Source organism: Triticum aestivum, chromosome 1A (genome assembly GCF_018294505.1).
Source record: "Triticum aestivum cultivar Chinese Spring chromosome 1A, IWGSC CS RefSeq v2.1, whole genome shotgun sequence".
Taxonomy (NCBI): Eukaryota; Viridiplantae; Streptophyta; class Magnoliopsida; order Poales; family Poaceae; genus Triticum; species Triticum aestivum.
Window position 1 is genome coordinate 399,418,334 of NC_057794.1, and position 12,647 is coordinate 399,430,980.

Genomic DNA, 12,647 nt, shown 5'->3' on the forward strand with positions numbered 1-12,647 from the left:
AAGGCTTAAGTGATGTGCATTACCGAGAGGGCCCAGAGATACCTCTCCAACAATCGGAGTGACAAATCCTAATCTCGAAATACGCCAACCCAACAAGTACCTTCGGAGACACCTGTAGAGCACCTTTATAATCACCCAGTTACGTTGTGACGTTTGGTAGCACACAAAGTGTTCCTCCGGTAAACGGGAGTTGCATAATCTCATAGTCATAGGAACATGTATAAGTCATGAAGAAAGCAATAGCAACATACTAAACGATCGAGTGCTAAGCTAACGGAATGGGTCAAGTCAATCACATCATTCTCCTAATGATGTAATCCCGTTAATCAAATGACAACCCATGTCAATGGTTAGGAAACTTAACCATCTTTGATCAACGAGCTAGTCAAGTAGAGGCATACTAGTGACACTCTGTTTGTCTATGTATTCACACATGTATTATGTTTCCAGTTAATACAATTCTAGCATGAATAATAAACATTTATCATGATATAAGAAAATAATTAATAACTTTATTATTGCCTTTAGGGCATATTTCCTTCAAGTAAATCGACAAAAATCTCTTGGTGCACACGTCCTTGGTGGAAGAAATTAAAACTTTGCTAAAGTCCCGTCAAACTTGTACGACACATGTTAAGCATAGTCAAACGAAAGTGCCTTTTTACACCTGAGCTCATATGCTCCTGGTGTGAACAGTAAAATAAATAAAATAGAAAAATATTTCAAAAACTTCTGAATTTTTTTGTGACATGCTTTAAGAAATGTTTGTTGTGCATGTAAAATTCATCACGAAATCATATTGATCGAAGTCGTGGCAAAAAAAAATCAAAGCCCCAAATGCGTTTGAAAGTAACATTTACATAACGTCAATTTTGTTTTCTTTACCACGCCTTCCACGAATGTCATTTCATGATGAAAATTTGCATGCACAACAAATATTTCTTAAAGTATGCCACAAAAAAATTCAAAATTTTTTAAATGCTTATCTATTTTATTTATTTTACTGTTCACACGCGGACATATGAGCTCAGGTGTAGAAACTCCACGTCATGTCTACTAGTCACTTTGTGGCCAATTATGCTAGTGCTTGTACGGCGGTTTGGTTATGCTTTGGTCATGAAGATGTTGACAGACTTCTACCATGCTGGTTGTAATTCTCGATGTTGAGTGTGAAGTGAGCAGATGAGCTCGGGAGCCAAATCGCTGCTCCCCATATATTGGGGAGTTTCCCCTTGGGCCCTGTCTGGATTGGGTGTAAATTTTGTCTGCTGCCTGTTGTTCAGTTAAAACTTGAGCTAAACACCATAGAGCACACAAATTTTACCCTCGATCGAAGTGAGGCCTTAATCCCTAAAGTTTCACCTCCTTCCCGATTAAATGCCTGCCTGATTCTTGCTGCAAAAAATGGGTGGCCAGTGGTCATCTACAAAGGGTCCTCCCCTAACGGGAAAGATTAGTGACAAAACTTCGATTTCTGCTTTCAGGCACATGTAGGAAAATAAACAGCAGTGGTATCCAAATTAACTTCGACATGATAAGCCTGCAGGGGCGACCAAGTAGATAGACGATTCAGTTTTCAGAACAAGCAGTGTTTAAAAGGCTCACATGGACCATAGGAACTTAGGAAGAGGTGTATGAAAGCCCGTTGTGTACATTTATTGCTCACATATTCGCTGTACCACAACAGTTAGTTGCTTGTTTTCTACAGTGAAACATCGGGGTAATATTCACAACGCTCCTCTCAAACATGAGGATGGATGCCATGTAACACACCCACTTTTATTTATTGTTACAAGCAAGACACTCAGACTGTCAGTATACTAATCCCAATGGTAATACATTTCAATCATCTTTCTTGTGTAAGGCACGAGGCAGACTATTATTACCATTCAGGGCTGCATGGTACACTCGCTTCTCCGCTAACCCAAGATCTGAAAGAATCAAGTTTCCCTGAAACATGGAAGTCAAGAAGAGTTAATAACTTGGTATATACATCTAAAACAAAAGATTTCAAAGGCTGATGGATCAACAAGAAAGATGAATATATGTACCTCCACTGCCATTAATTTCCGTACATTATCTGCGTAGAGCTTCGGATCATCCTTTTCTTGCTCAGAAGGATAGTACACAGGCAAATGCACAACCTCTAGATGATTCACAAACTGACAAAGGAGCAGAAATACATGGCGTGCCTGAAAGTTTCACCGAAGTTAAAATGGATACTAGATGCTCATATATGGAAGTGCTCTTTCGTATATTTAATTAACTGAGGTTATCTGGATGACTGCTAAAATCAGTTGGGGTAACTTCAGGAAAGCACTCCCTCCGTCTGGAATTAGTTGACGCTCAAACGGATGTATCTAGCACTGAAATATGTTTAGATACATCCGTTTGAGCGTCAACTAATTCCAGACAGAGGTAGTACCATAGAACACACTCATTATGGATGCACCTTACAAACATTAGAAAACATGCTATAACCATTATTATCGAATGAATTGCGCACAAGTCTTACTCCCTCTGTAAAGAAATTCAAGATCGTTTTGATCACTAAAGTACTAGTTTTCTCAGGTCAACTGTCCATTATATGTAATTTCTATATAAACTGTTTTAGACTTTAGGGTGAGAAAATAAATTAAGAAAACAAAAGGTGTACCTCAGTATATTCCATTGTGAAAAAAATATAAAGGATACATGGGCAAAATGGTAGCTAATAACAGGAAGTTCATCAATGTAACGTCCTGAATATATGCACTAATGAAACCAACACAAAATGATATCGATGAAATGTTATTTTAGTGAAGACATCATCAATTCTATAAAGAGCATTTCATTTTATTGTTCATACATGTGGTCATTATAGGCATTTGGAACTGACAAGTACAAATGTGTGCAGACTTGCCATTGACACTCACCCCATCCATGGAGTCCCATGCTGGACTGAATCTCTTGTAAGGGTATCTTAAAATGACAGGTTGAACTGGTGCTCTTGCAAGAAAGGCCCCTGTCTTGAATGGAAGGAGATAATCCCCGTTTGTAGTTGTGCCCTCTACAATTAGGAATATAACCAAGTGTAAGTAAGATGCATAAAACAAAGACTATATATAAAAACAGAGGCAGATTTACAAACACTTAATCCAAGTGCTCTTGGAGCACAATACGTAATTTCACAATTTCAGTTTTGAGTACAAATATAGAAGAACTCCCTCTGTAAACTAATGTAAGACGTTTTTGCAGTCCAAAATTGAACTACAAAAACGTCTTATATTAGTGTATGGAGGTAGTAGTAAAATAGATTGTGCTAAATTTGAACAGCTATAGCATGAAATATTGAAGTATCTTTTTATATAAGGAGCACGTAAACATATGCATACTTAAAGCCAATGCAGTTAACAATCCAAATTCATCAAGCAGGAAAGCTACTGCAAGTCAAATACAGATACAGCATCTCGATCTTATATCAAGATTGGATTGCAATCCCAGCAAAAAGGAAAATAAGATTAAAATAAGACTAGTCACATCATAGATGTAATTAGAAGATATAGTGAACAAACAAAAATATACTCCTAAGAACAAAATGCGTTCCACAAGAAAAGGAAAATATACCAGGTCACTAGCAATGCAAATATGCATCACAGAAGAACAATAAACTAGAAAATGCTTAGTTACTGTACATATGCAGATTGAATGGCAAAAGAAAGAGGTATTATTATACACCAACCAGGAAAGAGCAACATCATTGGAGAATTCTTTTGCTGATGAGCTCGCTGGATTCTTTCAGTTACAGCACCTGTATGGTACAAATTAGAAAGCAACAACAAGCAAAATAGAATGGCGTAAGGTACATTGTTTCAACAAATCCTGACCACAAAAAACAAAGTCATTTATGTACAAACAGAAGTGAATCTATCTGCAGCAACTGCATATTCAACATAGAATGATATGGGGTATGTTGTTTCAACAAGCCTGACCACAAAAAACTAGCTATTTTTGTATAAACGGAAGTGAATCTGCCTACAGTAACTGTATAAACAAACGTCAATTAAACTAACAGTTCAAGACTGGCATGACTATATTGAAAGGTCACCACGATGATGATTATGAATAAGATATACTTGTAGAGTGCAGGCACCGATCAGTTTGTGGAGATTCATTGTGCCAATATAGTAACTCTTCGAGTATGAATTGCATAAGCCATAATCTAAGCATGAACCACGACGATGAAAAGAAATCCATAACTGAAGCATGAGAAACTTTAAGTATGATCACTTAAGGTTAGATATCGTCATATACCTGAAACACCTTTGAAATCCGAAGTTTTAGACTCTCGCTGAACAAAAATACAACCAATGCATTTGCTGCATCACAACAGAAATCATGTTGTAAATTCAGTTAACAAAAAATACAAGCAACTGTCTAGCCATATACTATCCGCTAAAATACAATGTTGCTCTAACCAAAAAGGAAAGAAGTCCACATAACCCCCCAAAGTTTCACGAATCGGACACTTAACCCCCTAAACTACAAAACCGGGTATTTGGCTCCCTGATGTTTACAAAACCAGTCATATCACCCCCTCACTCTGTTACAAGTGGTTTCAGCAGGTGGTTTTGCCACACGGTTGAAAATACACTACACAGGAACTGCCAAAGGAGAAAAATCAAACAACCAAATATGGAAGCACGGAAACAGTTTAAGCCTGGAAGCAGTTTAAGCATGGAAGCTCAAACAATGCATGCATGCACATGTGAGCATGCGTCCAGCTGCTATTCCTACGCAGTCTAAGCCTCCAGGCAGAGGCAGACCGACACCTTCAGGAAATCCGGCATCTCTATGGCTCTAGCAATGGCTCGAGCTCGACGACTTTGTCCTTGCCCCATTGGTTCATATGTATAACGCGCCGGCCCTATGAACGAGGGCGCACCACACCTGAAGTCCGTGTCGCTGAGCGACATGCCCATCTAGCTAAAAGGGGATATGTGCGCGCGGGGATGTTGCAAGTCAGCCTGTCCATAACGTCGACGAGTCATTGCAAGTAGCGTAGTCGGTCCCTGGCTAGTCGCTGCACTGTAGCAGATTGGGCTGGAAATCACTTCTCCAACGGTGGCCGCCATCGATGTGCGGATGACCACATTGCCAGAGCAGCCCGGCCGGCGGGTGCAGTTGCTGTCCTGAGGTGCGTACATGTCGATCATGGACCCATGGGGTAGAGCCTTGTGTCCACACCCGGCGGCAGTGCCTGCTTGCGGCACACCACCCAGTAGTGCCTGACGGCTGTTTGTGCTCCTGTTTTGGATTCTTTTGATGGCGGCAGGACGAGCAGTAGTTGGAGTGGTTCATGTCACTGGCGCGTAGCAGGCGGAATGAGGGTTTAGACCCGCCGCAAAGACGTGTGCAGGTTCCTGGCATGCATGGTTGCGCCAAGTTAGACGTTAGTGCAATGGCATCGCCGGAATTGGGCGTGGCAAGAGCTCCACGAGTTCTTCATATCCATGGACGACAGCAAGACGAAGGCCCTCTCCGGAGCTGGACCCAACAAGCGACGAAGCCAGGGTGGCCATGGCGCTATGCTCTCGGGGTGCGTGGCCACGGGCTGAGTGGTTGGACACAAGCAACGGGGATGGAAAGGGAGCGAGAGGGAGTTGCAGCATGAGATGGAGGTGGGGATTCCAAAGGATGCACTGTTTGCTCGGCCCTTGGGCCGGCGATGCGCTCCAGGAGAAGCATGCCGGTTGTAGCCCAACACGTGGACAAAACACAAAACCACTCTTAAAACCATCTCCAAAGCTCCCGGGGGTGTTTTGAATGGTATTGTAAAATTCAGGGGGTGGAATACCCGGTTTTAAAGTTCAGGGGGTTATGTAGTCGTTCTGTGAAATCTCAGGGGGTTATGTGGACTTGTTTCAACCAAAAAGTAGAGAAGCAAGAGACTCAATACAGTAGAGAATGCTATTACCTTATGAGACCAACTAGGGGCAATCTGGCCACTGATCTCTTCAAGAATGATAGTCATGTGCAAAATAAGCATGTCAAAATCAATATATTCTGACGACATGATTTTCAAGAAATCATATGAATACATCAACATTAGAACATACATAACTGAAGTACCTTAGCAACAAAACTTGGAAGAGAAGATGACATGTGATAAAGAATATCCACATATGATACATGATTAGATACGATTGCCCCTGGTCTTTCCAATAATTCAGAGTGGCCCAGATCCTTGCCCTAAAAGAAATGAACTGTCCAGTTGGATATACGATAGACGCAAAAGCAGTGGCATGCAATACTCAATTATTAAAGAAGGTTAGGTAAACTGTTGAACAGACTGTTAACCTTATACGTACAAATACTCCATACTTAGCCATCTATTATCAGTCATCGTAACAATGTAACATTATTTATATTTTTATAAGAGAATAGAGATAGGTGTAGCATTATGGAACAAAGCCCAAGCATTCATAATCTGCATCCGTCTTAAATAGGAAACAAATTTAATATGTCATACATAATTCAGAACAAACACTAAACATTAGTTCAAATTCATAGTTCACTGACTAAAAAGGGAAATGTGTCACTTTTTTGTTCTCAAACATGAATCATTTTGTATTAGAAGAAACACCAAGAAGGTGCAAGAGTACATAAGGCCAAGAGGCCCGACGCAGAAAAGAAAAGCACAACAAATCAAAACAAGATCAAGGCCTAAAAAAGGAAGAGCTGTACTAAGTAAAAAACTGCTATGCCCTCGCCCGAGTGGCCGACGCCAACACGGCTGCTGGCACAGAACTGTCTGGAGATACAGTGAGATACAGGAACACGTGTCACTTTATCTTGAACGGTCTTATTTTCGCTTACTGGAAGATGACAGAGGACCTTGAACAAAGCCATGAATGAATACTAATTCAGATAACAAACAGGTCCAGCACAGTATAGTTGCATCCTACTATTTGATCTACCAATTTTAACCCCGTGACGAACAAATAGTTCTATAATAGTAGAAACATTTGCACCAGAAGGAATGATCCCCATGCATCATGTCATGAGTGTCAGCAGCAGGCAAGTATTCGCAAAGTATACTGATGAAGGGATGCTAGGCTGACAGGATGGGCATATGCCTGACCAAATTTAAGCAAGTACATATGCTAGAACAACACGTTGATCCAGTCCAAGGAAACGGACTAGGCAGCAGAGACGTCCCCCAAAATATGCATCTCCAACTACGTCAGACCAGACCAGACAAGCACCACAACAATGAACAAACTAGGCATCACATACTACGGGCTATCACAGCATCCAGTTCTACCATTGCAGAGGTATCAAGCAAGCAGGCAACAGGAAATAGGCACATTGGGCTACGCCGTATACAGAAGTAGAAAATAGTACTATACTAGTTTACAATTGCTACCTCGGCATCGGGGAAGCGGCGGTCGTGCTCGCGGATCCAGTAGAAGCCAAAGACGAAGAGCATGGCACGTGAGAGGGCGCGGCCGCAGCGCACGACCCACGCCCGCCTCCACCCCTGGAGCCGCGCGTAGCCCTCGCCCTCGCCCCCCGCCCGCTCCTCCTCCACCCACAGCGTGCACACGCGGCACACGAGGTAGTAGGCGACGAGCACGAGCACGCCGGCCACGACCCGGAGCGGGAGGAGCACGGCCGCGGCCACGGCCATCCGCGCCGCCTCCGCCGCCCCCAGGGGGCCGCGGCCCATGGGCCCGTACGCGTCCCGCCGCGCGTACGGAGCGTACCTCCGGTCCAGCTCCTCGGGGCTCTCCCGCGCCGCCGGTGCAGCGGCGGAGGGGGGCGGCTTGGCCGCGACCTCCCCCTCGCCGCGGATGCTGCCGTCGAGCTCGGAGGGGGCGGTGGCGGCGTCGACGGCCATGGTGGCGGAGACGGAGGGAGAAGCTTAAACCTAGCGGTGGCGGTGGCCTTAGCAAGCACTAGGTCTGCATGACGAGGAGAGAAGCGCCGCGGTGGGGTGGGGAGGTGGAGATGGGAACTTGGGAAGGGATTGATGGCGGTCGACTGGTCGGTGGTGGCGTGGGTGGGCTGGACACGGGGGAGGAGGACCACGGCGGGACGGGAATGGGGGGGAAGGGAGAAAGAGCGTGGGATTTGGATCGGACGGCTCAGGGCGTGCGAGATGGGTTTACCGGAGCTACGACTTTGCGTGGACGACTCGAACTAGCCAGGCTCAACAGAATAGGCGCAAATGTGACGTGCCGTCGGCGGCAATGACAGAATTCGCCACGCGTACGTCTCAAATCCAATCCGTGACGGCGAACCAACTTCTATTTTTTATATTCTTTTCATTTCATGATGTTAGAAGGGAGAGAGAGGTTTGGTGGAATAGTTTGATGTATTGCTTGAGCCTCATGGGCATATATATAGGAGTACATGATCTACTTGGAGTACAAGGCAAGCCAGAATATTTCCTAGTCTAACCTATGTTTCCTAATACAATCACGTTACTCAACATCCCCCCGCAGTCACAACGGTAGCGATGCAGACGGTGAGACTGGAGAAGAATCCGAAGGTAAGCCGACGGACACCCCCCCACAGTCGTAACGGTCGACACATCGCGGAGTCGTGGCTGAAGTGGCAACCGATGAGGTTGCTCAAGCAAGGCGGTAGCCCTTTGTGCCGTTTGTCGATGTAGCCGAGAGCGTGTGTGGTGGAGCCGTGGTCGAGGTAGCCGTGCGAAGAATGCCGTGGTCGATGTCGAGTCGGGGTGGCCGGTGTCGAGGAAGTCGCCGTGGAGCCGCATGCGCAAGGTGGCGCCGAGTTAGTCATGGGCACATTGGTGTCGAAGTAGTGAGGCGCCGGGAAGAAGATGTTGTTGACGGCGCGTCGCGACGGGTTTGCCAAGCCCGGGGACACATCATAGACGAAGGCACGCACCAGTGTTGCCAGCATCGGGCATGCGTAGACGGACGAAGATGAAGTTGACGAAGCGCCGACCAGGCTTGCCAGGCCCGGGGACACGTCGTGGATGAAGGCACGCATCGGTGTTGCCAGCACCGGGCATGCGTAGACGAGGGACCTGCACGAGCTGTACGCCATGTCGGAGAAGTCGGAGAGGCCAGCAGAGAAGGACTCGACGACGGTTGCGGCGCCAATCAGCGCGGGGCCAATGTCGCCCGCGGTTGTCGGAGTAGATGAAGCGGTCGGGGTAGATGACGGCGACGCTGGCGACGAGCTGGTGCTGGACGAAGACGAAGGGGGTGGACGGGCGGCGGCGGCGGCTACAAAGGTAGCGGCGGCGGCGGCCAAAGAAGAGCGGCAGCGACGGCCTGAAGGCGGCGGCGGTGGCTAGGTTAGGAGTGCGGCGGCGGTGCTCGAAGTAGGCGAAGAACCCTGACAGCATGACGAAGACCGGCGTGGACGGTGGCGTTCCCGCGCCAAGGAAGACGGCGCGGCGCATACCACGGGAGGTCGACGCGCGGTGACGGTGGAGTGGACCGCGGGCCGCGGAGCTACGGCCCAAAGGGGTGACGCAGCGGCGGCAGGCGGGTCGGGGCGACGGCGGGAAGACCTCGGGGTGGCGGCAGGGACCGCGGGCCGCAACACTGCGGCCCGAAGGGGCGACGCAACGGCGGTTCGCGAGTCGGTGCAACCGCGGGGACGGCCTCGGGACGGCGGCGTGGACCGCGTGCCACACTCGCTACGGCCCGACGGGGCGACGCAGCGGCGGCGCGAGGGTCGGTGCAGCCACAGGGACGGCCTGAAGCGGACGGCCCCGAAGCGGCGGTGGACCGAGGGCCGCGACACTACGGCCCGAAGGGGCGACGCAGCGGTGACGCGAGTCGGTGCAGCCGGGAGAAGAACCACGGGGCAGCGACGCTGCGGCCCGACGGGGAGACGCAGCGGCAGCCCGATGCTCGATCGGTGGAGAGACGCGCTGAACTCGGGGACGATCTTCACGGGACCTGCGGATGCGCGCGTAACCGACGGGCCAGGTCGGTTGCGCGGCGTAGATGAGGCTGATAGCGGCGGCGAGCGGGTGATCAAGCCGATCGCGCGCGAGGTCGGGGACACCGCTCGGTGAAGGCGTGGTGGCGGCGGAGTCCGAGATGAAGCCGGCGGCGGCGGGCGGCAGGGCGGCTATGATTGGCCGCCGCATGGCGCGAGGCCGCCGGGTCGGGGTGATGCAGGAGTCCCGGTCGGAGCAGGCGGTGACGGCCGGCGTAGATCGACGGGCGGGCCGTCGCACGAACGGCGGCGGTGAAGGGCCGCCGCATGATGCGAGGCCGCCGGGTCGGGGCGACCGGCGGGTAGACGCGTGGACGACGCGCGAGGCCGCCAGGTCGGTGAAGACGCCGGTGTAGTCGATGCCGAAGTCGGAGTAGAGGCGCACGGGGTCGACGGCGGCGGTGGGCGACGCAAACCGGATCACGAAGACCGGAAAACCAAAAAGTAGACGCCGATCAAAGCGACCAGAGAGAGAGAGAAAACCCAGATCAAAGGATCGGGAAAAAAGACTCTCTAGGGCAGCCGGCCAACACGGCCGGCGGACGAACACTAGGTACGGGCGGCGCGGCCCCCGGCGGCGGTCATGGAGGCCGACCGCCCCGGGGGCGGCGCGCGGGTGCGGAAGCGGCGGCGGCTAGGTTTAGGATTGACTTGCGATAGATACCATGTTAGAAGGGAGAGAGAGGTTTGGTGGAATAGTTTGATGTATTGCTTGAGCCTCATGGGCATATATATAGAAGTACATGATTTACTTGGAGTACAAGGCAAGCCAGAATATTTCCTAGTCTAACCTATGTTTCCTAATACAATCACGTTACTCAACACATGAGTCGAACAGTTTATTGGATTGTTCTGGCGTTCCTCGAATGCTTGATAGATTATTCTGGAAACTGGGAGGAGTATGGAGGAAACAGAAAAAGGAAGTTTAATACTAAAAAAATAGCAAGAATCTTATTATGCATGTTCACTTTTCATATAGTATCAGTACATAATTTATATTGTTATTCTATAATTTAGCTGCTCGCAACAAGGATTATTTTTGCCCGAACATCCTTCTCACCCTTTTCCACCAGTTTTAGATGCTCGTGAATAGCATGTCCAGTCGAAATATTTTTTTCATTATTCGTTTCGCTTTGTTTCAAAAGGTGTATCCCCATTGTATTGTTTTACTGTTTTTTTTCTGTCTATTATATAGTTTACACTAGTTAGTGGCTTGCGACATTACATTAGTTCCTATTGCATTTTGTACTAATGTGAATTGTACATTTTTCTAGGTTGCTGCATGGCATTTTATATTTTGAATAGTACATTGCATCTTCTTAGTTTATCTATTATTACCTCCGTACACTAATGTAAGACGTTTTTTGCACTTCAAATTAATGTACAAAAGGGACTGTGTTATTTGTATAAGTTTACCTCAGTCTCTGACTTTATTTGAACAAGCATTTTCTAATTAGGTCAATTGCATTTGTGCCATTTGACTAATGCATTTCTATTGTCTGTCTAATGTATTTCTCAGCCTCCTTACGATAAAATAGGGGAAATCAGAGAAAAAGGAACTGGTAGAAAGAAAGAACTAACCATTATACAAATATTCCTGTGTGGTGATTCTCATGCTTACTCTAAGAGGGCGTTTGCCATATTCCTATCTAATGAAATGAAAACTTTGAAAGAAAAAGGAATATTCTTACAAATCTTAGTATCTCCTTCCTCATTATTCATGGAGTGGTGATGACAAGTTTTTATAGGCAACAACATTCACTTTTTTTGCGAAAAAACGATTTTTTTAAACTATGATGATTTTTATAGCAAATTCGGAAACTATACACCCTAATGGAGAAAAATCAAAAGTATCACCCCGTCGGCCTCCTGTTGGCCGAAAAGGGACTTTTTGGCCTCCTGTTGGCTGAAAAGAGACTTTTCGGCCAACCGTTGGCCAAAAAGGACTTTTCGGCCAAGCGTTGGCCAAAAAGGACTTTTCGGCCAAGCGTTGGCCAAAGAGTCCCTAGTCCCTCTTCAGCCAACACCTGCTCTACTGTTTAAAAAAATTCATATCAAATAGGATTTTTAGTATTTTAATTTGATTCTTTTTGCATTAGATTAGAAATTTTATGAAGTTTCTGTAGATATCAAGTTTGACTAGATTTGAAAGTTTGAATTTAATTTTTTCATGAATTTTCTCAAATAACTAGATTGCCTATAATTTAAGTTAGGAGTATTTTTTAAGATGATTCTTTTTGCTACTGGTTCTTTGTAAATTTGTTTAACAGTAGTAATTAATTGGCTAATTTTATAATTATTTAAAATTAGGTTTTTATGAAAACAGTTCTGTTTTAGTGTTTGTTAGGTTTTATGCTATTTCTTTTAATTTTAGTTGCTTTAAATTTTTTCTTTAGTTTTTTGACATATTCTTTTTGTTTCTGTTTAGTTATCAGTAACTATTTTATTTGTAGTATTTTTTGTATTTTATTTCTTTTATCCTACTAGAAAACTAGTTTTGAGCTTCATAGGAGTTTATATTTAAAAGTGCCTTGTAAATCCTGTACAACCATTGTCATTTTATACATGAAAAAAAATACTTTTCCGCAATCTTTTTCCCTCCATTTTCTTTGCCGCCATTTTATTTCCCGCCATTCTCTCCCGCCACACTAAGGAGTGCTGCATCGACGGAGGAT

General features: G+C 46.3%; 1 protein-coding gene across 1 annotated transcript; it reads right to left on the reverse strand.

The window, feature by feature from the left end:
- Positions 1 to 1,633: 1,633 nt before the first annotated feature.
- On the reverse strand, positions 1,634 to 8,060 carry LOC123052944 (lysophospholipid acyltransferase LPEAT1). Its single transcript, XM_044476317.1, has 8 exons — positions 7,409 to 8,060; positions 6,112 to 6,231; positions 5,957 to 5,994; positions 4,294 to 4,358; positions 3,722 to 3,790; positions 2,916 to 3,049; positions 2,052 to 2,192; positions 1,634 to 1,950 (listed from the first exon to the last, which is right to left on the reverse strand). The coding sequence occupies exons 1-8, from the start codon at positions 7,880 to 7,882 to the stop codon at positions 1,843 to 1,845; spliced, it is 1,149 nt and encodes a 382-aa protein (XP_044332252.1). The 5' UTR covers positions 7,883 to 8,060; the 3' UTR covers positions 1,634 to 1,842.
- Between the last annotated feature and the right edge of the window lie 4,587 nt (positions 8,061 to 12,647).

Coding starts and splice junctions, on each gene's coding strand:
- LOC123052944 (XM_044476317.1), bottom strand. CDS start 7,882: ATGGCCGTCGACGCCGCCACCGCCCCCTCCGAGCTCGACGGCAGCATC. Junction 6,232..7,408: donor GCCGCTTCCCCGATGCCGAG/GTAGCAATTGTA, acceptor CATTTCTTTTAG/GGCAAGGATCTGGGCCACTC. Junction 3,050..3,721: donor AATGATGTTGCTCTTTCCTG/GTTGGTGTATAA, acceptor TCCTAATTGTAG/AGGGCACAACTACAAACGGG.